This window comes from Emydura macquarii, unplaced genomic scaffold (assembly GCF_026122565.2).
Source record: "Emydura macquarii macquarii isolate MOO-44397 ecotype Brisbane River unplaced genomic scaffold, CSIRO-AGI_Emac_v2 contig_2422, whole genome shotgun sequence".
NCBI classification, from domain to species: domain Eukaryota; kingdom Metazoa; phylum Chordata; order Testudines; family Chelidae; genus Emydura; species Emydura macquarii.
The window spans coordinates 20,520,418-20,545,673 of NW_027132559.1; the positions used below are offsets into that span (position 1 = coordinate 20,520,418).

Sequence of the window (25,256 nt, forward strand, 5' to 3'; positions counted from 1 at the left end):
TGGTAATAATAATAATTAGTATTTGCTAGTGTTAAAGTGTTCGCACTGTGAACCTAACGGTATGTTAAGAGAACTCTTCAACAACAAAAGGGTATTTGAACAAGAGCTATTTCCCTCTCTCCATATGGGCAGTATATACTATATATTTACAAACATGAATCTACTTGTATTAAACTGCAGCATGTTGTCATGACATGGTGCCTTTGAAATACCTAGACTTTCAGGACACATGAGAAACACTGCAAAGTGCTGCAAGTTAACCTTCCTGTCTAATACAACTTGACTGTGATTATGTTGATTGAAACTCTTAAGGGGTGTAATTAAAAGCAATGGATTCTTTTACTTTGAGAATAAAGCTCTCCTCAGGCTGCAAGTGAAGCTCTAGGGTAGATTGTTTAACCATCTGTTCAAATTGCAGGTCCCTCCTCCTTGGAACATCCAGAGCTGGAAACAGGTCACTGATCAGGCCCATGAAAATTGGGATATCATCTGTCACTATTTTAGGCAAGTTGAAGTCTCTTAAGGTTCGCATAAGTACCTGGAAAAGGATGGTAGATCACATAGTATCGTATCAGCAAGGGCTTTACACCCATCTCCCTCTCTTCAGGATTCTGTCTTTATTCATAACAACTCAGAGATAAAACACGAGTATCAGTAGTTCTTATGATTGTTAAACTTAAATATGTACAGGAGATACCTACCTCATCTTCAGGTCTGTTCTTGTCTCCTCGCTTCAGTGAGCCAGCAACCACTAAGATTGACTTAACAGCACGAAGTCCCCAATCATAATGGTCCTATAAAAATATTGACTATTAATGAAACCTTATGAAATAAAAGTTAAATTTAAATATTTAAGGAGAAAACCTCTCTTAGAAGTATATACAATTTGATATATAGATATATGGAGAAGTGAACTAGAATTTACATCATATTATCATATTTCAGACTACTGTAAAAATGGAGTAACATCACTGATTTAGGAAGATTTACATTGAGCTGATTTATACTGATGTATCTGACAGCAGAATCCAGCCTGTTGAATCTAAGTGGTTTTATGAAATGACAAAAACAAACAGCTGTTCATCTGTGAGCACTCAATGCAGCACAGTTAGAAAAATGACCTGACGACATATTAAAAGAATGAACTAAGCATCCAAAATAAATTACAGGGGGAAAAAACAATACTAATAATCCCTTTAAAAACTTTGTACCTTTTGAAAACAGTTAAACAATAACCTAATCTCACAAGAGCTCTGTGAGATACTCAAGTACTAGTAGTAAGCATTGTGATCAAATAATATCTCCCTTTTACTACATACCAAGTATATATAAAAGATTTCAAAGAAATCAGAATGGTCTTTAGCCATATTTAAAGAGTGTGATAGATGAACTTTTAAGCAAGAATTACAAAGTTATGCATGTAGAAAAGTAAATGGTTTTCTCTCATCATGGTTTTATTTGCCAAGATTTATGAGTCAAGGCTGAAGAGTTGTTCTGACAGGGCTCATTCACTTAATAAAACCGAATATAAAGAACACCTTCACTTGTAACAAGTTATAGTTATGCAAATGAATAAAGATTATAAATTAAGGGGGGAAAAACAATAAATCTCCTGACTTATAACTTTGGGTTTTTTTAGGTAAGTATAGTGAATAAGTCTTCTTCCTAGTTAATTACTATTTACGAATGATACTATACTTCCTGCATTTGAAATTATCTTTACTATATTTATGTGGCAAATTTTAAAACTCTCATCCAAATATAGTCAGTCATAAATAAGCTACTGTAGGTTTTACATTGCTTAGTGATTTTTCTTTCTTCAATAGAGCCTAGTGTAGATGCAATATGATAACATGGTTCAATTCCATGACACCATGTACTGAGCAGTTAATAGTCAATTATTTATTCCAAAATTAATACTTTACAAACGAACTAAATACTGAAAGAACAAAAAAGCCACTTCTGAATGAAAGGAGCCACTATGTTAAACGACAAGAACTGCTTTACTGGGCATCACCTTAGCTAGTGTAATAAATGAAGATCTACATGCAATTTAAGAATATATATATATATATATATAAAATTATAAAATATGCAAATTTCACACTGCCCACTATCATTATTTCCAAATCCAGGGATGGGAGGTGTAATTAGCATATATCTAGCCCAGAAGTCCAAAACAGACCCTCACCTGTTTAGAAAGCAGTTCCCTGCAGAGAGTATACAAGGTAATAAACTTCCTGGCTAACAAGCGTGCATCAATAAATCCCTCAGCAACCAGCATAATTTCACAGATCAGTTCAATGTCAGGGACAACCATGGCACAGGGTCTTTAAAAAAAAAAAAAAAGTCAAAATACACAGATTAGTATTTAAGCATGGGAAGAACAAGTCACCTATATCGAGTGACTGATGTGTATAAACATTCTTAAACAGAGCTCAAGAGAGTCACAATTACATGTGTCAGTCAACAAATAAGGACTCTGCTTCAAAGTAAAAATGCCTAATTAGGCACTGTTGATTATTAGAATTCAGTAACATTGCTGCATACAAAGGACACTGCTGAAAAATACAGAGCTTTCAAGTAAGATACTGCATCCTCCTCAGATCTAGTGCCTCCGAACAATATATATGGTTCTGTCACTTAGTGCAAGGCACAATGAATACTGGAACATACAAAGTCCTGCCACTCGAGTCGTGGTCACCATTTTGGATTTGCTCTTTTCGAGAATAAAAAAGCTAGAATAAAGCTTTGTTTACTTTTTTAAAAACTTTATTTTTTATTCCTTATTTTTTTTAAAAAAGAATACAAAATGGCAAGCCTTCCAGCCATTAAAACATTTCACAAAACCGAAAACAGAAAGACCAAAAAAAAAAAAAGAGACAAGGTCAAAGAGGCCCCTCATTAAATCATTATTTGAAATGGGTAGAAGTCCTTAATTTTTTTCTGTAGAGTGGAGTGCATTTTAACAGAGATTATGTCTCGTGGAACACCTTTTCCTTCCTTCTGTGATCACATGGATTTCTCCCATTCACAATCATGAAGGAACACAGAAACTAACAGAAAGGTTCAGAACAATGCTTCACGTAGTCTAAGGAATTTTCCTCACATGTATGAAGGTGCAAAACACCCTGTAGTGGACAATGCTAGAATAAACTGTCCATGGGGGAAATTTTTCCTAATCCTTATTAGTGGTTGCCTTGTGTCATAAAGCATGAAGGATTATATTCCATCTTTAAAAATTGTTATCCTACCTAACATAACATAACTCAAGTGGCAAACACAGCAACTCCTTGCATGAAATACTAGTTTAGTATTTAATACGTTTTTAGCGGTCTCTTCTGAAATTTTAGTAGATGGTAACAAGAGGAGTTAGTACTGTGTTAGTAGCCAGCTCTCTGTGGATCTCAAACTGCACTTGCTGATGAACTTCTGTTATAAGAGGATAAAATTTACATTTTATTTCGATATTACACTATCTTAGGGGTGGGTCAGACTAGTGGAGATGACAATCCCAGAAAGAAAATGATCACATATTTTCCATTGTGCTTCATATTATCTCCACTAGTCCATAGTAATGGGAAGTAGCAAGTAGTAATAGAGCTAGAAAGAGGACAAGGAATAAAGAAATCCCATCCTGTTTGCAAGGATGTATCCAGGCCTACCTGAGGAGGTATGACATGTCCATCATGTTGCCAGATTGTATCAGAATGTGGAGCTGGAGGAGAGCATTTTGGAAATTGAACAAGAACAAGTTCGATGGCTCTAAATTCCAAGTTTACACTTTGTTTTCTTCACTGTTGTAGCCACTTGTTCGTATCTGTGAGGTTTTTCAAGTTGCAAGTTGTTTTGCAAGTTGTCACCCTACCCTCTTTGGGTTAAATATAATGCATCCTATCAATACTTTGTTGCTTTCTCTCTAGCGCTATAGGAATTGCTTCACTTCTTGAGGGCTTTGATTCAATTTGTCATCACGGCTAAAGAAAGAGTCCATGTTCTCAGCAGGAACCTATGGAACAGCTTCCATTCTTAGGATGATCAAGGTGGGAAGAGAAGAGAAGGTGGGACAGGAGTGTTTTCTAGGTTTTTTCTTATGCTTTTTGGGTTTCTTAGACATTTTACTCTTTTTTTTTTTTTTTTAACGTGTGCATGCAACCACCATATTAGTGGAGGATGAGGTCTTGTGCTTTTGGGAAGTGTCGCCCAGCTGTCTTCAGATAAATGCTCACTTGCTATTCATCCTCATCTGGGGACAGAAATACTGGGGAAGAATATTGTAAGGAGTTTCCCTGTTTGTGAAGTAAATCCCAAGGAATTCTGGTAATACCTGTCTGTTTCCCCAGGCTGGTTAGTACCATTTAAGAACTTCTGCAGGAACCTTGGTGTCTCTGGGACACTTGCCAGTTAAATTTGCAATTGTCTTGTGGACAGAGAGAAATCTATGATTTACCCCTAGATAGTCTTTCAGTGGTACACCCACCCACCTTCCCCTTGAATCCTGGTATACCTCCGCTTTAACGAGTGCAGAGTTCAGGCAGTAGAGGGGACCTAGTTCCATCCCTGCAACTCAGAGCTCCTTTCCCTGGCTGAGCAAGAGTCTGTGGGTTGGATACAGAGTAGGAACAGTTCTTCCATAGAAGAGAACTGGAGTGTACTTCACGGATGGAGCATTCCCTTTGTTTGGAGCACTGAGGGTTGCCATGTGATGTTTCATCCAGGGTGAGAGGAGGACTGATGTAAAGCACTTCAATGAGAGTCCCTGCAGAGGCCAAATTCCTTCCCCACCCACAATACGCTGCCCCAGAGATCACAAGAGACTAGGTTATGGTTTTAAAATGGTTTTGCTTACTACTCACCACAATTATTGCAATCTAAGCTCAAGAGCACTGACTAAAGTACGAAAGCTAACTGCTACTGCTGCCTGGTCCTGCTGTCAGAGGCAGGATATGTGGCTGGCAAGAGACACGACTGAGCAGAAAACTTGCTAAATTGAGCAAGCATTGGTTTCCCTGCAAAAGGAGTCAAACCAGTTATGTGGATTAGCAGAGAATTTTTTAAGCAGAAATAATACAAACACCAAAAACCAAATGTTCTTTTAATAGTTGTAGAAGAAAGTAATATTTGTGAACAAACATACATGGCTAAACAAAAACACAGGCCCATTTCTACCCTAAAGTTCTTCATTCTAAGTCACAGAGATTCACGGCTCTGAGCGACAAATCCCAGATGGTAAGTGAGAGCTTGTAGCTCTGATTCAGGCCTAAACAGTCCTGCAGCTTACTCCGCTGGACCTCAATATTTGAAGTGACTGAACTGCAAAAATCACTCATTTTCTTTTGAGGCTTGATGAAATCATGAAAAGCACTAAGGCAAAAGTAAAGATTTGGGGTCAAAATCATCATTTATGTAAGCAGGTGTCAATCCACTGAAATAAAAATATATTTCCAGTCAGACCCAAGTAGAATTTCAAATTTAATCTTCTGATTAAAATCACTGTTGACATATGGGGTTACCCTTCTGTTGATTAAATAGATGGGCACCATTTACACATAGGTGAATTTAGATCTACAAACCTATTTTGATACAATTTAACAACTACCACAGGTGAGAATGATATATGTAACATGTAAATAAAATTAAAGACAAAAAAATATTATAAAGGTCAGATCTTACATTTTAATTACCTTCTTTGGTAATATAGTGCATTATGCAATATGTATTTAAGTAAAGTTCCTAAAATGACCAGAAATACTTGAAACTATTTTGCAGTGCTTATGCTTCATGTCTATTCAATAATCACCAACCCAACAATTTGTCAACTAAAGAAGAGCCACATTTTCAATAAGTGCACACGAAACATGTATGCATGTGGGCATACATACATTTGTGCAAGCATATAAAAAGGTAAATTTGATGCCTTTCAACCTATCTGCATGGATTTCCATATACAATCACTGTAATTACTAAAATAGTGGGTATCCTTGTGCACAGATGGGAGATCTACACATAAAACCTATGTTATTAAATACACAAAATTTTTACACTTTTTACAACTATATGTAAAAATAAGAAAAAATATGAAAAAGTTCCTTTACTAATTGCATCTTCCTCTATCAATTTGTATGGGAAGAAACAATAACTGTGTTGAACATTTCCACAGAAAGTCTGAAATAAACACAAACTGTCTTACATTGCAAACCAGTCCCGTGACATTAGGTGGCATGAGTGGTCTAAATGATAATCTACAGTACACTTGCCTGAATAAAGCTTTAAGATTTTCAGGTAGTTCTGTTCGACCAGCATATCCCGGGTTCATAGTAATAAATATCCCAACTGATGGTTTCAGTGTAATGTTTTCTCCAAGGAATAAAAATCTGCAACAGCCATGACAGTATGGAAGTAAATGACTTGCTCTAATACAATTATTTCCATCTTAAAAAATAAAATCCAAAGGAAAACCTCAGATGACAGAACTGCATTTGAAACGGAGGACAGTTTGTATGATTTAGGGAAAAAACTGTGTATGTGACTAATTGTTACCAAGAAATGGTATGTGGTAGGTTCTTATGGTGCTTCCCAATCCAAGGGAAAAAATAAGACAAAGATACAGAAAGAAATGGGGCAGCCAGATCCTCAGCTGATGTAAACCATTATATAGGTCCGTTGACTTCAATGGAGTTAGGACAAAATTTACCTCAGCTAAGGACCAGCCCCATAGCATGCAATAACACTACATAGTGTGAAATCCTGATCCTACTAAAGTCAATAGCAAAACTCCCATTAACTTTAATGGGGCCAGGATTTCACCCATATTCTGTGTGTTTTCTTCTTATATTTTGGGAAGAAGGCTAATTTCACATATTAAATTAGCTTATAGACATACACATATTATATACACACACACACACCACGTACAAACTAGTACATTAGCAAGGGAACGTTCAACATTTGTCCAAAGCAAGACTTTTAGAACTATACTTTTAAATTTTTGTGCTTATGTCTTTGCAAAGGCCTATAAAGAAATTACATTAAAATGCTCACTTTTTTTTCTTATTTCTAATGGCATCATGTATGGTCTTTACTTGTACTGCCACCACTGATAGGACTTCTACTGAAATTCGATTAAACTCATCAAAGCATCCCCAAGCACCTGTCTGGACCAAACCTTTATAGATGTTTCCTATGGACTAAAAGATAGAATGAAACATTTAGCATTTGCTTTCAGAAAGAGGTCCGTATGTTTAAAAAAAAAACAAAACGGTACAGAAACCACTGTTTGATAAAATACCATACCTTATAGTCCATCTGTTCGGAACAGTTGAAGACATAGACCATCATACCAAGGGAATGGCCCAGGTCTTTTGTGGTCTCTGTTTTGCCTGTGCCAGCAGGGCCAGCAGGAGCCCCACTCATTGTCAGGTGTAGAGACTGTGTTAGAGTTATGTAACACCTTTAAGCAATGAGAGGCAGAATTATTATTGCGTGCAAAGAATGTTACTAAAATGGTAGAGATTTTTAAACCATAAAAGCTGGAAAATTTATTGTTAAGGATATCACTAAAACCTTAATTTTATACCTTGTGCATATGCATTATAATGGGATCTTGCATTAGATGGACCATGTAAAAAGTGAAGTGTGACATGTTAATTGGCAAATATTTATTTTACATATATAAAATTGTGTAGAACAGTACATACACTCATTGCAATACTTGTCAGATTACACTGAGAACATATAGCACATCGACTAGGGAATATTTTATTTCAGTTATTTTACAAACATGAAGATCATATACCATTTGTTTAATTTATATATATGCACATAAAGGTATTGCATTTGTCATATTAAGGATTTTAAACATATTTATGAAAGGGCACAGAGGTTTGCTATGGAAGTTTAACTTTATATTCTATTAAATGGATCAAAAAGAGGTAGTTCATTCTTAACAACAGTCAGTACCTGTCAGTCAAAGGTGTAATAACTAGCCGAGAGGTATTTCCCAAATACTCATAAAAGTACTGGAACTGAGCATCACAAATGTTGGCAAAGCAGTGTTTCTGGGTTTCATCCCATCTGTGGCGTAGTTGTGAAAGCCAAGCAAAAGCTTGGGAACTAGTGACCTAAAACCATTGCACAAACATCATGTTATATGGAATAGCAGATGAAAGAAACCAAACACACCAAAAAGCTTCAGCTGTCATCAGTAGGTTTCACACTTCATTCCTAGTCTTTTACAAGTAATAACTACGACAAGCAATTATAAGAGATTATACTCACTTCTGGGCATTTGTACGTTTAAACAGAAACAAGTGTAATATAAGATCTTCTTTTTAATAAGGCTATTATTGCAAAACACATACCACTTATTCTGCCAAGATCTTTCCTTACAAGCAACACAATCCATGAATTTGATCAGGCACTATTTTTACATACATCTTCCAGCATAGTTCAATTTTACTTCTCAAACCTTTCTCTTATGTCACCTGGAACCCTAATCCTTAACTCTGCAAACAATGCCATCCTTGATGCCTCATTTGTTTCTTTCACCAATTCCCACATCCATGCATTTTTCTACACTTCCCTTGTTACAACAAACACCAGAATCAGTGGATACTGACCCTTACCATGCGGCAGGGTGTAACATATGTAACACTGACTCAAGGCATGTGACTGGGGCCAAGAAATAAAGACAAGGATCTTACCAACACTGCTGTGAAGCACACCTTTATTACATGGTGTTAGAAATAAACTAAATCTTTATGAAAAATTAAACCAAATCCCTCACTTTGGAAGGAAACCTGGTAAAGAAATATAGGAGGGGATTGCAGTGTTTCCAGATTTTCCTGGAAGCAATGATATTACTGGGAAATCAGAGAGGCTGAAATCAATGAGGCTCAGGAAGTTGAGGATAATGGGAATTCCTCCCAAGCCCTCTTCATTCCCCATCCAATATAAGGTAATGTGCTTTCAGACCACTGACATGCGCCTGCAACCTCAGTTTCACCTGAACAAAATTGTGTTTAGGAATATATTCATTCTGCAACCACCATGTAAAATAGACAGGCCTTCCAGCTCTGGAGAGTGTGATATGGTGAAGGCAGAAGGCAGTAGAAGAGTGGTGGATGGGATGGATGTGAGCCCCAGAATGCTCCGGGCCTTGTTCCCTGCTGACTAACTCAGAGCCACTGAGGGCAATTAGGAGCAGCTGAGGCTGATTAAGGTTCAGCCGGGTGCTCCATAAAAGGGCTCCACCCCAAACACACAGGGCACAAGCTGGAGGAAGTAGGAGTGCTGTGCTGTGCTGTGCTAAGCTAAGAGTGCTGAGCTGTGCAGAGGAGAGGACTGGAGAGCAGAGCTCTGGGGTGGAACAGTGAGGAGGAAGGTACCGGCTCAAGAGGCCAGAAAGACTGAAGGAGGGGGAAAATTAGCCCAGAGGAAGAGTGTGCCGTCTGGAAAGCAGTACCAGCAGCACATAGCTGCTTCTCATAGGGCCCCTGGGCTGGGACCCGGAGGAGCGGGTGGACCTGGGTCCCTACCCCCTCCCCTGGGAGGACGAGGTGATGGGCAACTTCCTGGCCGACTACAAGCAGGAAGGTGCGAGACCCACTGGAGGGAAGCCGGCCATCAGCCACAAGAGCTAAACAGAGATCAGAACAAAACAACTAATGCCTAAGTCACATAGGAAACAGACTACTTCCAGACATGCCTTCATAGAACCTATCCTTTGAAAAACAGATTTGGCTTACCCAAGGATAACTTGTGCTCATAGTTTTATGATCTAAGGTTCTGAAAGGAACATCTTACTGAAAGGTAGACCAATTCTCACAAATGGGTACAATAAAAAGAATTCTTGGTTTAGTTCATCACCCAAGTGTGAGACTTCAGAAGGCAATGGACCACAGAGAGGCACAGCCAGTGGTTTAGTTCGTGTATGGGAAGCAAGTAGTCCTTGTGCCCACAATTATATCATCTCCCCCTTCCTCATGCAAGCCCGGACACAAGCTTGACTTAAAGTACTTTTCTTTTAAACCCTAAAACATTGTACAGAAAAAATGTTACACCCTGCAATTTACCTTTTGAGCAACAAGTTTTGCCACCACATCTCGAGCATGAACATCTATAGTGCAAATGGTCATGATCTTCTGTCTGTCACCTGAGGTAAGTTCTCCCAGCAATAAAGCAATAAGAGCATTTAGCTGAGCTATCTAAAAAGATTAAAATAATTCTGTTACAACATTTAATTCCACTGCCCCACTCACTACCACCACCACTGTAGATTATATTTGCCTATATAATGAATTCAATTACCACATAAGCTATCTTGCACGTTCATGGTTGTAACTCACAAGTAAGTCTGGAACACTGCATCAGTTCTGGGAATATGGGGTGTAGAAATATGCTGATCATTTGGAAGGCATTTGGGGGAAAGGACTAGTTAGCTCGTCTAAAACAAAAAAACCCTAATAAAATAATATCCCCAAACAGGAGCAGAAATTATTAAGGTGGTTCAGAAGAGTGTAAGTAGGACACTGGGATAAAGTTAAACAGGAACTTTTATAGTCAATAACAGGAAATCCTTCTGAATGGTCAGATCTATTAGATTGCAGAAAAGCTTTTCAAGGAAAGGGAAAAACATTTCATTGCTTCAGAGTTTTTTACCAGACAAAGCACTTGAAACTATACTGTAAGAAAGTACAAAGGCTTGAGGTTTAAAGAAGACAACACAATGAATGGAGGAATTATTAAATTTGATATTAATGAAATTACTTATAGCTGCACTGTGAAAATATCCTTAATAAATGTATTTTCTTCACATTAACAGTAAAGAAGATCATAGCCTGTGGCTGTGCACATTTTTAATTAGGCAAACATAACATTAATAGAGTGCATATAAATATATTGGGTAAGCGATGTATGATACATCTGTGCTTGTCTGTGCTCAGACTCTGCTTCAAAAAAGGATTCGAGAATAAATGAGACCTCAAAAGCTATGCTTTTTGCATTATTGGTATAATGCAATTTAGATGTCAGGTTTCTTGTATTCTCCCTACTAAAACAGATTTAAGGATGTGGTTGTTATTTGACTGACAATGACTTATTTGAAAATTGCAGTCATAATTCCTAATTGTTTTACCTTATAGCATGATTTTTTTTTAAATGGGTCACTTAGATTTGGTTTAGGCCCACCACACCATAACTTTATGGTATTTGAAGGGCAAAAAGGATATTTGAAGGGCAAAATTTCAAGTTGAATTACTTTGCATCTTGATACATTACAGACACATCCCCCACAAAAAAAAAATATTTTTTTTTACAAAACCTTAGCAAGTTGCCTAATTTATTTAATGGTTCAGATTCTTTGGTCCGCTCCATACCCTTAGCAGTGCAAAGGGAGCCAAAACCTCCCACAAGGGAAGGTATTCCAGACAGGGAATAGCTGGAACACAAAGTGGTGGCGTGTGGTACCTAAAGAGGAATCCCAACACAGTTTAGAGCAGCCTGCGTCAGGGCTAGGGCTAAGAACCAAGAAACTGGTCCTTGACAGCACCCCTGCTATGCTCCATCCAGCAAAAGGACACAGCAGAGGCACACTATGTATCTGTAAGATGAAGAAACACCACAAGACCACCTCAGATAATCAGTTTTTAAGTAGATCTCTCTATCTCTTTCAAGAGGGGATTCTGCTTAAAAATCGATGGCACAATATCAGGCAATGGTATGATTTACATAATTTGACGGGTTTAATTTTTTTCATTCTCAGCTTGCAGACACTAGAGAAAAAATTATGTGGTTCTGAATGATCATCCATTATAATCAAATCAGATCTGGTTTTTAAAATTTAAGCTAATTAATATGAAAGTTTGAAAGGAAAAAAGAATGCTAACATTAGAACACTATTTTAAAATGAGAATCCTGGGGTAACAGATTAGTGTAGCTGTTATTAAAACAGCAGGAAATACCCACCTGGATTGGAACTAAAAATAAACAAAGTTTCAAACTGAGCTCTGATGGTTTATTGTCAAATCAAACAAAGCATGGTGCTAACAGATCCACAAGTTTTGGCTTCCTTGCATATGCATTATTACCCTCCCAATCTTCAGGCACATGCATGTATGGGTGTGTGAACCCTAACCTTTCCATCATATCATGGTGGTCCAATCACGTTTTTGTTGTCTACCAGTATTCAGTATGCCCTACATTTTCAAAATTGCTAGTGATTATTGGGTGGCCCAACTTTTGGGCACTCAATTTGAGATGCCTTACAATAGGAATAGCAGCAATTCTGGAAAGCTGAATGACTGTAGATCTTTCCTCTACCCCCACTGAAAATGTGTTCCTGATTTTCAGAGACTGGGTGGTCAGCACTTTCTGAAAATCAATCCCCTGAAAAATGACTCAAGGTGCAGATCATAAAACTGAGGCACCCAAAATCATCAATTGCTTTTGAAAATATAGGCCTCTATCACATTTTCTGAATGACTGCCCCCTCCATCTCCAATCATCAAAAATACATACCTCAAAGAGCTGGATTTGGTATTATCTAAGTTTCCAGATTTGAGACCATTATAGATCACAAATTATCCCTGTTTGAGAAATGCTAATAATTATAGAAAAAAATCATATCTTGTAGCACCTTTGCTTTTACCCTTCTTCATCTTTCTTCAAAATGAATCTACAGAAAGCTATATATATATTTTCACTGTCGGAGGGACACACAAAAATGGGATGGTCTATAGAGGAAGAGAGAAGCAGAAACAAGAGGCATATTTCCTTTTTTTCAGAGGATGACAGTAGCAGGTAGCCAATAAATACAGTATCACTAAAGAAACATTTAACATGCCAGCCAAGCATTTCTGGGTGATGGGGTTCCGTTTTCATATAATATAAGCAAGACATCGGTACCTGTTTTTTATTGTAATCCTTTAGGGCCATTTCAAATCCCTCCTCCAGCCTGTTGAATGCTATTCCCACATCTGTTGTCCACCAGATTTGTGAGCTGGTAAGTGCAACTTGAGCCGGGTAGTCAAAAATCCACTGCTCCCTTGGCTTTTCTTCATAGGCAGCTATAGCCTCCATGATATGATAATGCACCGTTTTACGCATGGTTTCTTCAAGGTGTTGTAACCAGGTCTCCACCTTTGGAAAAAGAAACATGTTGCATCAGTGTTCAAAATATTTTAATGAGGGAGTACTTTCCTACTTTATTGGTATTACAAATAGTATTTAAATGCATATTTATCGAGGTATTTCTTTGTACTTATTAATAAAATAAAACACTCACCCACACCCTTTTTGCAGCTTCCAGTTAGAACCAGTTCTCTTTCCATATTTTGCCCCATTTTTATCATTTGTGACTGTTGAGATACTAGCATTGTTTTATTTTATTCATTTAGTTGTGTCTCTCGGTTTGGGTTTTAAATCTCATCAAATGTGTCTGCCTGACATCCCTGGACAGAAAACTTCTTTATTATCTAAAGAACAGGTACAGAATGGGCATTGGCAATACAGTCTTCCTGATGTCACTCTTCCAACATGCATAAACCTTGTTTTGGAGGAACTACTTTTAAGAGACAAGTTGGATCATCAGGTACATACATGTTCAGTCTCTGACTTCCCTACTGAGACAAATCAACCAGAGGACATATTAATGCCAGTTGTGAGTTTTCTAATGTGAACTCTTAAATAATGTGGGCAGTGGATCAAGACCAACAAATTCTTGTCATTCAATAGCCACCAGATGGTAACAACTTTTGGACACTCCCCACCTAGGCTCTGTGTGCATCCCATCACTAAACCCACATCTTTATTTTATTTTTTTTAAAAAGAGTATGGAAATAATTATTGTGCAATGAAGAACAAAGAATTAGATGGGTTTGAAACTAATCAAAATGTTAGGTTAAAAAACTGGTGCTATGGATCTTGGCAGCCTCCTGCAGATGACAAGTATTACCAGACAAACACCAGATGGATGCGACTAGAATCTTTTCACACATATTTTCCCCTAAAATTAAACACATTTGCAAGAATTACAGTGCTTATTTAACAAGAACTATGTATTTCTTTCTTCAATTGCAAAATATAGCTTTCTTTAAATTACTTCTTGTAGTCTTAACTAGTAGTTATTTGTCACCTTGGTTTTCATTTCTGTTTTTCAGTATCTTCACAGCAGGAGCAGTAAGGAATTTAATCTGATTGTCTGAAATGTAACCTTGTTGAAAGAAGGATTTTTGGTTGCGATAAAAGGCTTAAAATTAAGTCTGATATCAGACTAACATCTGCTTACATGTTCTTTTCATATTTACAGATTATCCAGTGTCAAATCTCATTTCAACTTTCCCTGCTAAGTTTATATGACCATTAGATAGAGATGTAAAATATTGTTTAAAGTTTTCAGGGTGTGCAACAGTGTTCCCCAGTCTCACTGGTGCCTATGTAGGTAGGTATGGGGAGAGGTAGAAAGGAATAGCACGAATTTACCACAGAAAGCTACATGACCTTAGATCCATCCTGTTCCCATCCCCATGCTCTCCCCAGCCACTGCTCTTTGAAAGCCACTTACTTTCCCTATATTTATTTCATGCAAGCTCGCATAATGCGTTTGGCAAGAGCAGCTCACATATAAAAGAGGGCTACCGGCTCAAGCAGCAGCCCAAAGGATCCTCTATGGAAACCACTTCTCTGAGCAGCATGTAGTTTCTGATGAACAGAGAACAAGGCGGGGAAACTGTCCTGGGAGGAAAATGGGGGAGGATGTCACCAGAGAAGACGGGGAGGGGAAAATATCACAACACACAACCAAAACAAAAAGAGAATAGGGATAAGAAGTGAGAAAATGGAGAGATGGCAGAAACTGGGCCAGGATATGAACAAAAACGACCCTGGTTAGGGCAACATCTGCCAATCCACACCACAAAGGGAAAGGAAGGCCTTTAACAAGGAATGAAAAAAAATGACTGACATACTGATTGAAATAGAATCAAATAACTATTTCTCTTTGCTTCTAGGCAGCTGATGAGAAGGAGATAGCAATGCACTTTGATCAATATGTGGTTTATAGGGTGATGTTTCTCCAATTATTGCAAAAATTAAAATATCAAGACAAATATTTTTATTAAAGTGTGCTTCCTTCCCTATCAGCAGATTATGGTTGCACACATGCAAATCTAACAATGAGAAAAAAAGGATCTGTCCTAAATAAATATGGAACAAGGGTATTTGAAATCCAAACAAAATTAGAAAACCTTTAAAATATATGGATTTGCAAGTTGAAACTGTCCCAAACAGTTACATGACTGGAAACCCAGATCGAGACTGACCTTAATAACATTGCAGAATTACATGAAGATTAATTTCTCTAAAGAAGTTGATATAAGCAGACTTTCCATCTTGTTGCAACTCTTTACTGCTGGTTATGTAGTTAGTGTGAAAAGGAGTTTTCCTGCACAATCAACACATGTAGTTTCTGCATTGCATTTGTCCCCTTTGTTTTGGGACTCTGTTGCCTTGACTCATTTTTTATTGTTGCCTATGCTTGTCTTTACACAGAGCCACTGGGCTCAAAATTTATGATGCATATTTTTGTGACAGCTCATGTGGTGTTATTAGGTTCCCCAGACATCTAATGTAACATAACCTGTCTTTTCCATTGCCCTAAGCGCCTAAAGACAGCATGTCTTCCTACTTTCTACTATTAAATATATGCTGGAACATAAATGTCAATAAGCACACTCAGGAACGAAGGCTTACAGTATATGCAGTATTGTTGTAGCTGTGTTGGTTGCAGGATATTAACAAGACAAGGTCGGTGAGGTAATATTTTTTAATCAGACCTAACTTCTGTTGTTGAGAGAGAAGCTTTCAAGAAACACAGAGCTCTTCTTCAGGTTACAATACATGACAAAAATATAAAGAATGGAAGAGACAGAGCTTGAAATGATACATTGCTTGCACAAATGAACTCATGATTGCTTGGCCCTTAGGTTCCAGTGAAAGTACCATTTGTTAGAAGAGAGAAACCAATCAAACACATTAGTCTGAGTACTCAAAAACTATCCATAAACATCAAATGTGTTTGTGGAGGACCATGTCTTTAGCAGGAAAATCTGTACAGCACCCATCCTAAACTTATGCTGGTTAAGAGGCTTTGTCATCAATAAATAAAGTTCTGAACTGTTGTAATTTTAAAAAAGATGCTATTGTGTCCCTGCAAAATAGGTTTTATAAATACTCGAGGGTAAAGGTGAAAAGAGGTGGGGAAAAAGAAGAAAAAAAAAAACGAGGCACTATCCAATCTAAATTTGAAGAACCCTGATATATGGCTTTCAGAACCTTGCATGGGAAATATATATATATATATATATATATATATATATATATATATATAATCTTTTGTGATTTGGTACATTTTTTTCATAATCCTTTCCGCATCAATCCTGTTACCTTTGTTGTATATTAAAACAAAATGGAACACAGAAATTAAATGAAAAACCCCACCACCATCTATGTTTGAAAGGCTCTTCACATCAGAAAGTGAACCTACAGAAAATTCTGTGGTAGCCACTCTCTTCCATTACAGCCCATTAATTAAAGAGATTTTTCCAAGCCCTCATGATTGGGTTTAGTACTGCTTTGTGAATTAGTGAATTAGTGCAGTTAGTAGTCAAGTGAACAACTGAATGCTCTGCTGGAAAAGTATTTTAGACACTTCATTGGAAGTGTTTAAGAAGAGATTAGATAAATCGTGCTCCATGCAGTTAGCTGGAGTACAAAATCCAGGACATCTTTTCAGTCATCATCATTTATGAGTCTATGATAATCTCTGATGAGAGAGATCAAAATGCTGCTACTGCTTCATCTCCACTAAATAAGTCTTTTAATCCTCAGAAAAAATTGTGACAGGTTAGTCTGTATGACACTGACCAAGTGATCCTTACTTCTGGATAGAATCTGAACACCTGGGAGGTTTGTTTTAATGTGAAGAAAACACCACAAGGAACAGTCCATCTAAGCACAGTCTCAAACAAACATAATGTACAGCTGATTTCATTCAGATCATGCAAATGTAGAATATAGATGAGTACAGCCACAATCAATGAGCAGTGTCCTCTGACCTCCACCCAGTGGCAGCCCTCTCCCTGGATCTCTGTTTTCCTCTTGTAAATTGGGGAAGTAACTAATTGCTCACTGCTGGACCAGCCCTGCTACTCTGCACAGCCCTGCATGGATGGCAGGGAGCTGCGTTCCTTTTTCTATGTGGGATTAACTATGTTTTTATATGGTGCCCATCACCCAACACATTTCCCTCTACATATCCAATAAGTTTGGCAGAAGAGAATAATCACTTGGTTAATACTCACTTTACCTCTCCCCCAACTCCAAAGAGAAAGAAATTCCCACAGAGGAAATTTAAATAACTCAATGTACCTGACCAGTGCATTCACATTCTGCATGGAATGGAACATATTCCTTTTCTTTGCTGTACATCCCCAGGGCAATATTTATGGATTTCTCTTTATTGTCTTGAAATTGAAGATCAGCAATGTTGTCAAAAAGTTTGGTAAGATGACGGGTCACCTGTTCCCAGACAATATAACATGTTTAAGAAAATCAATCACCTTACATTTGCTCAGTTTTTCTATTTTTATCCACATTTCTCTTTATGTTGATTAGGATAATTGTGTAAACAAGCATGTTTGCTGTAATAGCCTTGCATTCTCTCTCTCTTTTTTTTCCAATTGCATACAAGTCTCATTCTACAGGACTTCAACACACAAAACTTGCATCGATCTTAGCAAGAGTTAGAGATTGACAGCAGCCCTGGACCAGCACTCTGGTCTTGGGTCTTAAAGAGAACCAAGAAATAAAGGCCAAATTCTCAATAACATTGTGCAAGTTAGAGAAGCCCTGAGGTTGCTCTAACTTATGCCAGGAGATAACTTCAGTAGGATGCCACACAGGTGCAGAACGCTGCCCACAAAGATCTGAATGCAAGATCAAGGACATATGGTTTATATTTAAATGCTTTGCTAAAGAGACACATCCCATGCTCATGAGAAAAGCGCCAGCCTGACTGCCAGGGAGACTGAAGTTCACTGTCCACAGAACAAATGCAGTGTGAGAAATAGTAGTGCAAAAACTTCCTCATTGCCCTGCCAGCGTCCCACCATCTTGACAAGGATGGCTCACCTATAGCATGAATGGGTAATTCAGTGGCCTTGGTCTCTCTTCTGGTGTGTGCAGTTTTAAGGATATAACAGGTCACTTAAGATTTAGTGATGTAAGGAAGCTATGGGAATTGATTATTGTATTTTTAATTCCTTACTTTACACATCACATCCCTTCTAAATATGCTCTGACACAGAAATAATTCTGATACCCTGAGAATTAATGGCCACAGCAGGGGTGGTCACTAAAGATTGGGATGTCATCTGGCCTGTAGATAAGGCGATGTCAAGCTACTGAATAATATTCAAGTGTAGACGCTTCAATGTAAATGAGCCTGTAACTGTCACACAACCTGGCAGATTATTGTTTGAGGGGAGCAAACAGAGTGATGGTTACAAAAAAATTTCAAGTAAAATAGTCAGCAGCTCAATCAGTGACAATGTAACAAACACAAGAGACCTTTCAGCACTGCTTATCATTGTTATAAGTGGCATGCCTGAGATCTGATCTATGACAAATGCTGGGCCACAGGCAGGACTGACTTGATGATCTCATAGGTCTTTTCCATCTCTGAACTGACAACCGAAACATATTACAGAAAGCATGTGCACAATATTCCTTGTAAGAGAAGGCATAGCACTTGCAACACTTCCTCCATTAAAGACTGTTTTGTTTCTCCCTGTGTGATGCTGTCTAGCAGATTGCTAGCTCAGGCTATAGCAATATGGCAATTCACTTGTGTGTAAATATCAAATAAATGCTAAAAGGTCATCTTGTGTTCAAGCCAATTCACTTGTTAGAATAGTTCAAAAAGAGATGTTGATTGTATTGTTTTCACCTATCTGTATTCGGTTTGTCTCCTATCACATGACACATAGTTACATTATGTATACCCTGTAATTAGATAATCCTAGATCAAAAGGTGGGTTAGTATTAGGATGAGAATTTACTTAATGTATAAAACTTCATAAAAACTAATGAAAGATTGTTTGGATTGCAGTAAATAAGTGTATGTATGTATCTGTAATTGGACGGCCCATCAAACAGGACTGTAGCCTTGGAACTGTAAATGAAGAAGCATGGATCATTGTGTTCAACAATGGGAAATCCACAGACCCAGTCTGCATTTAAGCAATGAAGGAAAAACCCATGAAGTGATGGAGATTGCTTTCCAGGGAAGGCAGCTATCAGAGTGGATGCAAGAAGCAATCCTGTATCTCTGGACTGACTGATTATGACAGGGAGGAACACTGAGTGATTGGACAGATATCCCTAGAGCTATTCTAGGTAACCCTGAGAGATTTATGAAAACTAGCAGATTACTACATCTCTGTATTATATGGGATTTACAAACTTTGACTCACCTGTTAATGGATTTTACGTGCTTTAACCTCTCAATAACTCATTTATTTTTCTTAGCTAATAAACCTTTCATTAGTTTATTAGAGAAACTGGCTGTCAGCATTGTCTTTGGTGTGAAATCCAGAGTATCCATTGACCTGGGGTAAGTAACCCATCTTTTGGGATTGGGAGTAACCTAATGTGAGATGATTTTTGGTTTTAATACATTTTCATCAAAAAGTCCAGTTTGTTTGGGTGGCAAAGGGGGGCTGGAGAGTCATGTAGTAATCCAGGAAAATCCATTTGTTACTGGCTTGGTGAAATCTAATTATAGAATATACCACCAGTTTGGGGTGTCTGCCCTGTTTTCTAACAATCTGACCTGAGATTAGCACTCTTAGTTGTAAGCCATTCCAGACAACGTGATACCCCTGTTTAGGCACTCAATTTTTTTCTCCCCGAAATACCCCAAAAAACCCCAGGGACTGTATTATTTACAAATATTTATATTTTGTTTAAAGTGAAATCATACTTTAAAGGAGCACGCAGCCATATATTATCACCTTGCAATTAATACTAAGAAGGTCTTTCTTTGGACATAGTAAAATTACAAAAATGTGCAAATAATATTACCTGTCTTGGCTGTGTTCCTTTTGAGAGAATGTCAAGTAAATCAGCTGAAGAAACAAAACAGAACCGAGGAAAAGCTAAGCGCTTGGTTTCTAAATACTCAGCAAGAGCTTTTTCACAAAGAGAAAGCCTGAAAATAAAAAGAAAACGTTAATCACATTTACATTTCAGAATTACATAACCAAGGGCCATTAACAATGACTGGCATTTCCTTTTAAGAAGTTGTAAAATGAGAATTAAGTTGTGGTATTTAAAAATGGATAGCTTAGGTGGTATAAACCAACAAAGACCTTGAAGAAGTCATTGTAGAAGCACTCAAAAGGCTTATCAGTGGGGCATGAGGTAGTAGAAGGTCATTTGCAGAAAGGAAACTAGATAACACATTTTTCCATACTGGTTCAGGAGCAATTAGTAAAAAGACAGATGAGCAGGGAACAATATGATTTCCTCTTATTTTTTTTAGGTTAAGTATAGTGAAATGGTTCAGGGAGCACCCTCCTACTGAAGGATACTTCTGCAAAGGAATGAAAGCCAAATCTGAAGTGCTTTATAAAAGTGGCAACTGATGACCAGGTGTCAGTCAGCTTTACAGATTTCCTCCATGGAAACTCTCAGACATTATGCTGCCTGACTGAACCAGAACATGCTCCTTTTTCAGGTGATCCTGGAAGTCCAGAAGAGCTAAGCTGTATGAAGACAGGGTACCAGCAAAGTCCATGGGGGCCCGCAGCTTTGGGTAAGTGGATGTCTCCCTCCAGCTTATGCCCCTAAAGGGTCCAGTTTGAGGGAGTACAGGGTGGGGACAAATGCCCTATGTTCATTGGGGAAGTAGAAATTTGGGGTGGAGTTGTCCACTAACCTCAATCAGCAGCTAATCAGGGGATAGGAAAGTGACTGCTACTCTGAAGATGTAAAACAAGTTTCTCTTTTCTTATAATATGAGGAGTGACATATGTTGCTACGGAAACACCTGGCAATGAGGCTCTGGACAGCTGCTCAAATCTCAGGCTGCTTTGAAAAAAAAACCCTGTTTACATGTGATGCAGAAAAAACAGTCCATCTCTCCAACTGCTTATCAACATTTCTAGCCCTCACGGTACCACCAGAGCAGCAGCTAATCATTTTGGCTTCCCAAATGCATCCTTTGTAATCAAAACAAGTTCTCACTGCTTCCCCAGATTGGAAACTTAAATGGAGGAGCAAGGTTAAAGGCATACCTAGTGCTCTGCTTCAGGAAGATCTATGGTGGGATACCAAAGCATCATCAGAAAAAAAACTCCCAGCCCCTCAGATCCAACAAGAAAGAGATGGGTAGGGAGAAATGAAATTTGATCTAAAATTAAACTATTTAAAAACAAAATTGACAAAAAAATGGATAAGTTTAAATTATCTAAACAATAAATATTTAAAAAGTGTCTCCAATGGTAAGCTCTCTTTTTAAAGTGTCAGAGTGTCACCTCATAATGGGAAGAACCTATATATATATATATAAAAAAAATATCAGCCACGTAGCATAAGGAAGCGATTGGGATCTAAAGTAAGTCTTCAAAGACAATAGGTTGTTGTAAACCTGCACAAAAGAGCAAACACACAGGCCAACCTCCCAGTGTTCCTATACTAATTTTTCCTGACTTACCTATTTGAACATATTCAAAATTATAGCTTCAGTTTTACCTGTGTTGCAAATCTTCAAGTTTTTCATATAGATTTGGCTTGGTTGTTGCTTCAAACACATTTTTTGTATTTATTGTCTCAATCATTAATTCCTAAGTGAAAATTAAAAGGTATTAATTATGACATCTGAAATTCAAACAAAGAAATTCCTTTTCATACTGTTTACTAAAATGAGTCAATAAAGGAGAGAAGGGCACTAATTAGTTTATTTCTGGATCCATTTTTTTAAATGGAAAAAAATAAGGAAAAGCCCACTATGTATTTCATTTACAACCTTTTAAATTGAAGGTAAAAGCATGAAAGAAATGTAAAATAAATTCCAAGTCAATTGTATATGTGGAAAGAAACTTCTGCTGCACTTTCATCATATCACGTGATCTCATCTAACACAAAAAATTGACAAACCGTAGGAGAAAAGTATTAACTCCCATTATATTTCTTTGCTTGGACTGAAATAAAAGGACCTGATTCTCCATTGCTATGGACCTTGTATGATTATTCACAGCTATGCAAAAAGGCTGAGAAGTGAGCATAAGACACTACAAAATCAGAACGGCAGTATTTTACAACTATTTTGCACTGGCATAAATGACTACACAACCTCCAGGACCACAGAGAATCAAGCCCAAAAGATTCAGATTCCAGTTAAATCAAGATGCATCAATTGTTTTTTCATCAAAATTCTAAAGGTCCTTTCTCACTACAATTTGTCCAGCACTGAATTTCTGCAGGAAATATTTGAGACCATCATTTACTACGGACTAGATTACATCCTTGCCTACATAACCAGAAGGGGGGGGAACTCCTCATACCTTAGATCTAGGTTCATAGGGGGAAACAGGTGCTGAATACCTGCTCTGTCCCCCCCACCCAAACCAGTGGATGGGATGGGGCAGAGAGGGGCAGAGGTTCGGTGGAGCATTAGTTTCCTCCTCCATGCTTCAGCATGTGGGTATTCATCTGCTCCTGGCATGATAAGGACCACTAGCAGATTACTACCCCCTAAAGCAGGGTGGCAGTCTATCTGAGGCCTGATCTGCAGTCAAAATTTATAGTCAGGGGTGTGGAAAAAAAACTACCTCCCCCCCATCAACACAGCTATGCTGACAAAATCTCAAGTGTGTGCACAGCTATTCTGACTGAAGACAGCTTCAATCAGGATAGCTACTGTCGTTCAAAGAGGTAGCATTCCTCCTTCATCTACACAAGGGGGCTATTCTGGTATAGGAGTTGTAGTGTAGACATAGCCTGAATCATGATTCCTCTCCCCTGTGCTGACCTTGGTAGATGTGGCTATGTGCTGCTCTTTACACAGTTGCAAAAAGCTTAATGAAGTCTAATAATCCACACTGTATAATTAAAATACAAATAATATTTTAAGACGTGTATATAAGAGAATTGGCACTCTACTTTTCTAAAATAAAAAGATAGGAGAAACTATTTCACTATATTATGATAAATAATGTCCTACTAACTTTAAAGTCTGCATCAATTCCATCAAATCTTTTAGCATCTTCAGGCAACTGGTTTCTGATATCATCAGAATCAATGAAGATGCTTTCTAGATGAGACCACGTGCGTTGAACTTCCATCCAAATGAAAAGGACAGAGTCTGCCACATTCAACGTCCTTTGCCAACTCGTGACTTGTTCAATGAAATATTCTATATGTTTACTTTGCAGAATTGTTTGCAACTGAACCTAGAAAAACAAAAAAAAAAGAGCAGCAAAAAAGTGGTAATCAAAATAACTTATCAAGCACAGGAGCCATAGCTAAGAAAAGTTTTACAGATTCTTTTGCAACTTATTATTACTGTATATGAGAGCAAAAGACATTTTCTAGCCTTGCAAATGAACAACATATTATTAAATGATTTCAAAGAATCTAAGAAAATATAAGACCAAGGAGCTGTAATTTTGCTAACTCCTACACAGAGACAGAAGTTTTCATTAAGATATATGTAGTTAAACAGCATACATATAATTTTATAGACTAACATCAGAGGCAAATAGGATTTACTGTAAATAAAAATTCTGGGAAAAGTTGTGAGTTTAAACTATAAAAAATGCAACAGGAATAATGAGAATACATATTGGTAATATTAATGAACCAAAGTCTTACCTGGTTGTTCTCTAAAGTTTCAAAAAGCAGTTCATCAGATTTTAATAATGGAGTTCTGGTTCTGTGATGCTCTTCATAACAGAACTCCATGGTTGCCCATGTTTGGCTGATCTCTGTAAGAATCTGATTAAAAAAACAGTAGCAGTAACATTTTTATATATTAAGTTTGATGCTTCGGGTTGAGAAATAAAACTGTTATATTTTTTAAAACAGTATTTATAAAAAACGTCGCACATGCAAGGCAATTAAACACGCTTTCATCTACTGCCATTGATCACATATCACTTTCTAACTAGGTCACATGAAACTATTTGTGTCAGCCATAAATTTCTTTATGGCTAAATTTTGTCTATTTCATGAGTACATTAGTATGAAGGATTGTCATGCCCAACAGGAAGAGAAATTAGACTGATGCACCTTCTCAGTGCCCAGCTCTTTCACTGCTTTGTCAACAATGCTTCGGACTTCATCTTCCACCTTATGCAGCTGGAGTCCCAGCAGGTCTGCTAAGGTTGTGCCTTCAGTTACTGACAATCTGATCTGTGAAATAAACAAAATAGACTACAAATTAATGTATTTTTGTAAAGTAAATTTGTGTCTGAACTGAACCCACAAGAGCAAGGAAGTTAAGATGTAATGAATAAATTCTGCCCTTAAAACATTGTGACCGAATCCACTCCTATATTCACACCCGACACACCCCTGTAATAATCTTTGTACAAAATATGCTTTGTGAAATATCATCTAAAACTAATGTCTTGCTGGTCAATCATCATGGAGAAATGTATATCAACATCATATGTAAAGTTATGAACATAAGCTGAAATCATGACTGAAATGTGTTTATCAGACAAGTCTGGGGAGTGGGTAAACCTGTTTCTCAAAGACAAAGGACAAGCTGATACATCCAGCCAGGTGTCATCAAAGTTGATGGGCCATCACCTATCAAGTGGCCATTCTTTGGCAAAGAAGGGAAGCAAGAACAAACAGATCTGCATCTTAGCGAACCGCAGAATGGAACCTTTTTCACCACCAGACCCCTTGTCTCCATCCTCACAGCAGGAATGAACTTTATCTAGGGGTAACCCTCAGGAAAATGCATTGTCAAAGGGTGACTGGACTATAAAAGTGAGGAAGCAAAAACACCCCAAGTTCTCTCTCCCTATCCATCTCTCGCTCTTGCACCTAAGATGACAAAAGAAACAGTCTTTGGGAGGAGATCCTGGCCTGAGAATTTGGTCAGCAATATTACTGGAAATGTGGTAAGAGACTTCACCTTGAGCAAATCTAGTTTGTTAAGTTTTAGTACTAGGAATCATTTTATT

At 37.6% G+C, this 25,256-nt stretch overlaps 1 protein-coding gene across 1 annotated transcript in view; it reads right to left on the reverse strand.

The window, feature by feature from the left end:
* DNAH11 (dynein axonemal heavy chain 11) overlaps positions 1 to 25,256 on the reverse strand; it is a 261,889-nt gene that overhangs the window by 174,372 nt on the left and 62,261 nt on the right. The window contains 15 exon segments of the mRNA XM_067562084.1: positions 344 to 538; positions 702 to 794; positions 2,192 to 2,330; positions 6,258 to 6,374; positions 7,042 to 7,187; positions 7,294 to 7,450; positions 7,960 to 8,120; positions 10,074 to 10,205; positions 12,904 to 13,137; positions 17,425 to 17,574; positions 20,140 to 20,266; positions 21,811 to 21,902; positions 23,286 to 23,510; positions 23,932 to 24,054; positions 24,349 to 24,471. Of these exon segments, the coding sequence (XP_067418185.1) occupies positions 344 to 538; positions 702 to 794; positions 2,192 to 2,330; positions 6,258 to 6,374; positions 7,042 to 7,187; positions 7,294 to 7,450; positions 7,960 to 8,120; positions 10,074 to 10,205; positions 12,904 to 13,137; positions 17,425 to 17,574; positions 20,140 to 20,266; positions 21,811 to 21,902; positions 23,286 to 23,510; positions 23,932 to 24,054; positions 24,349 to 24,471 (2,214 nt within the window).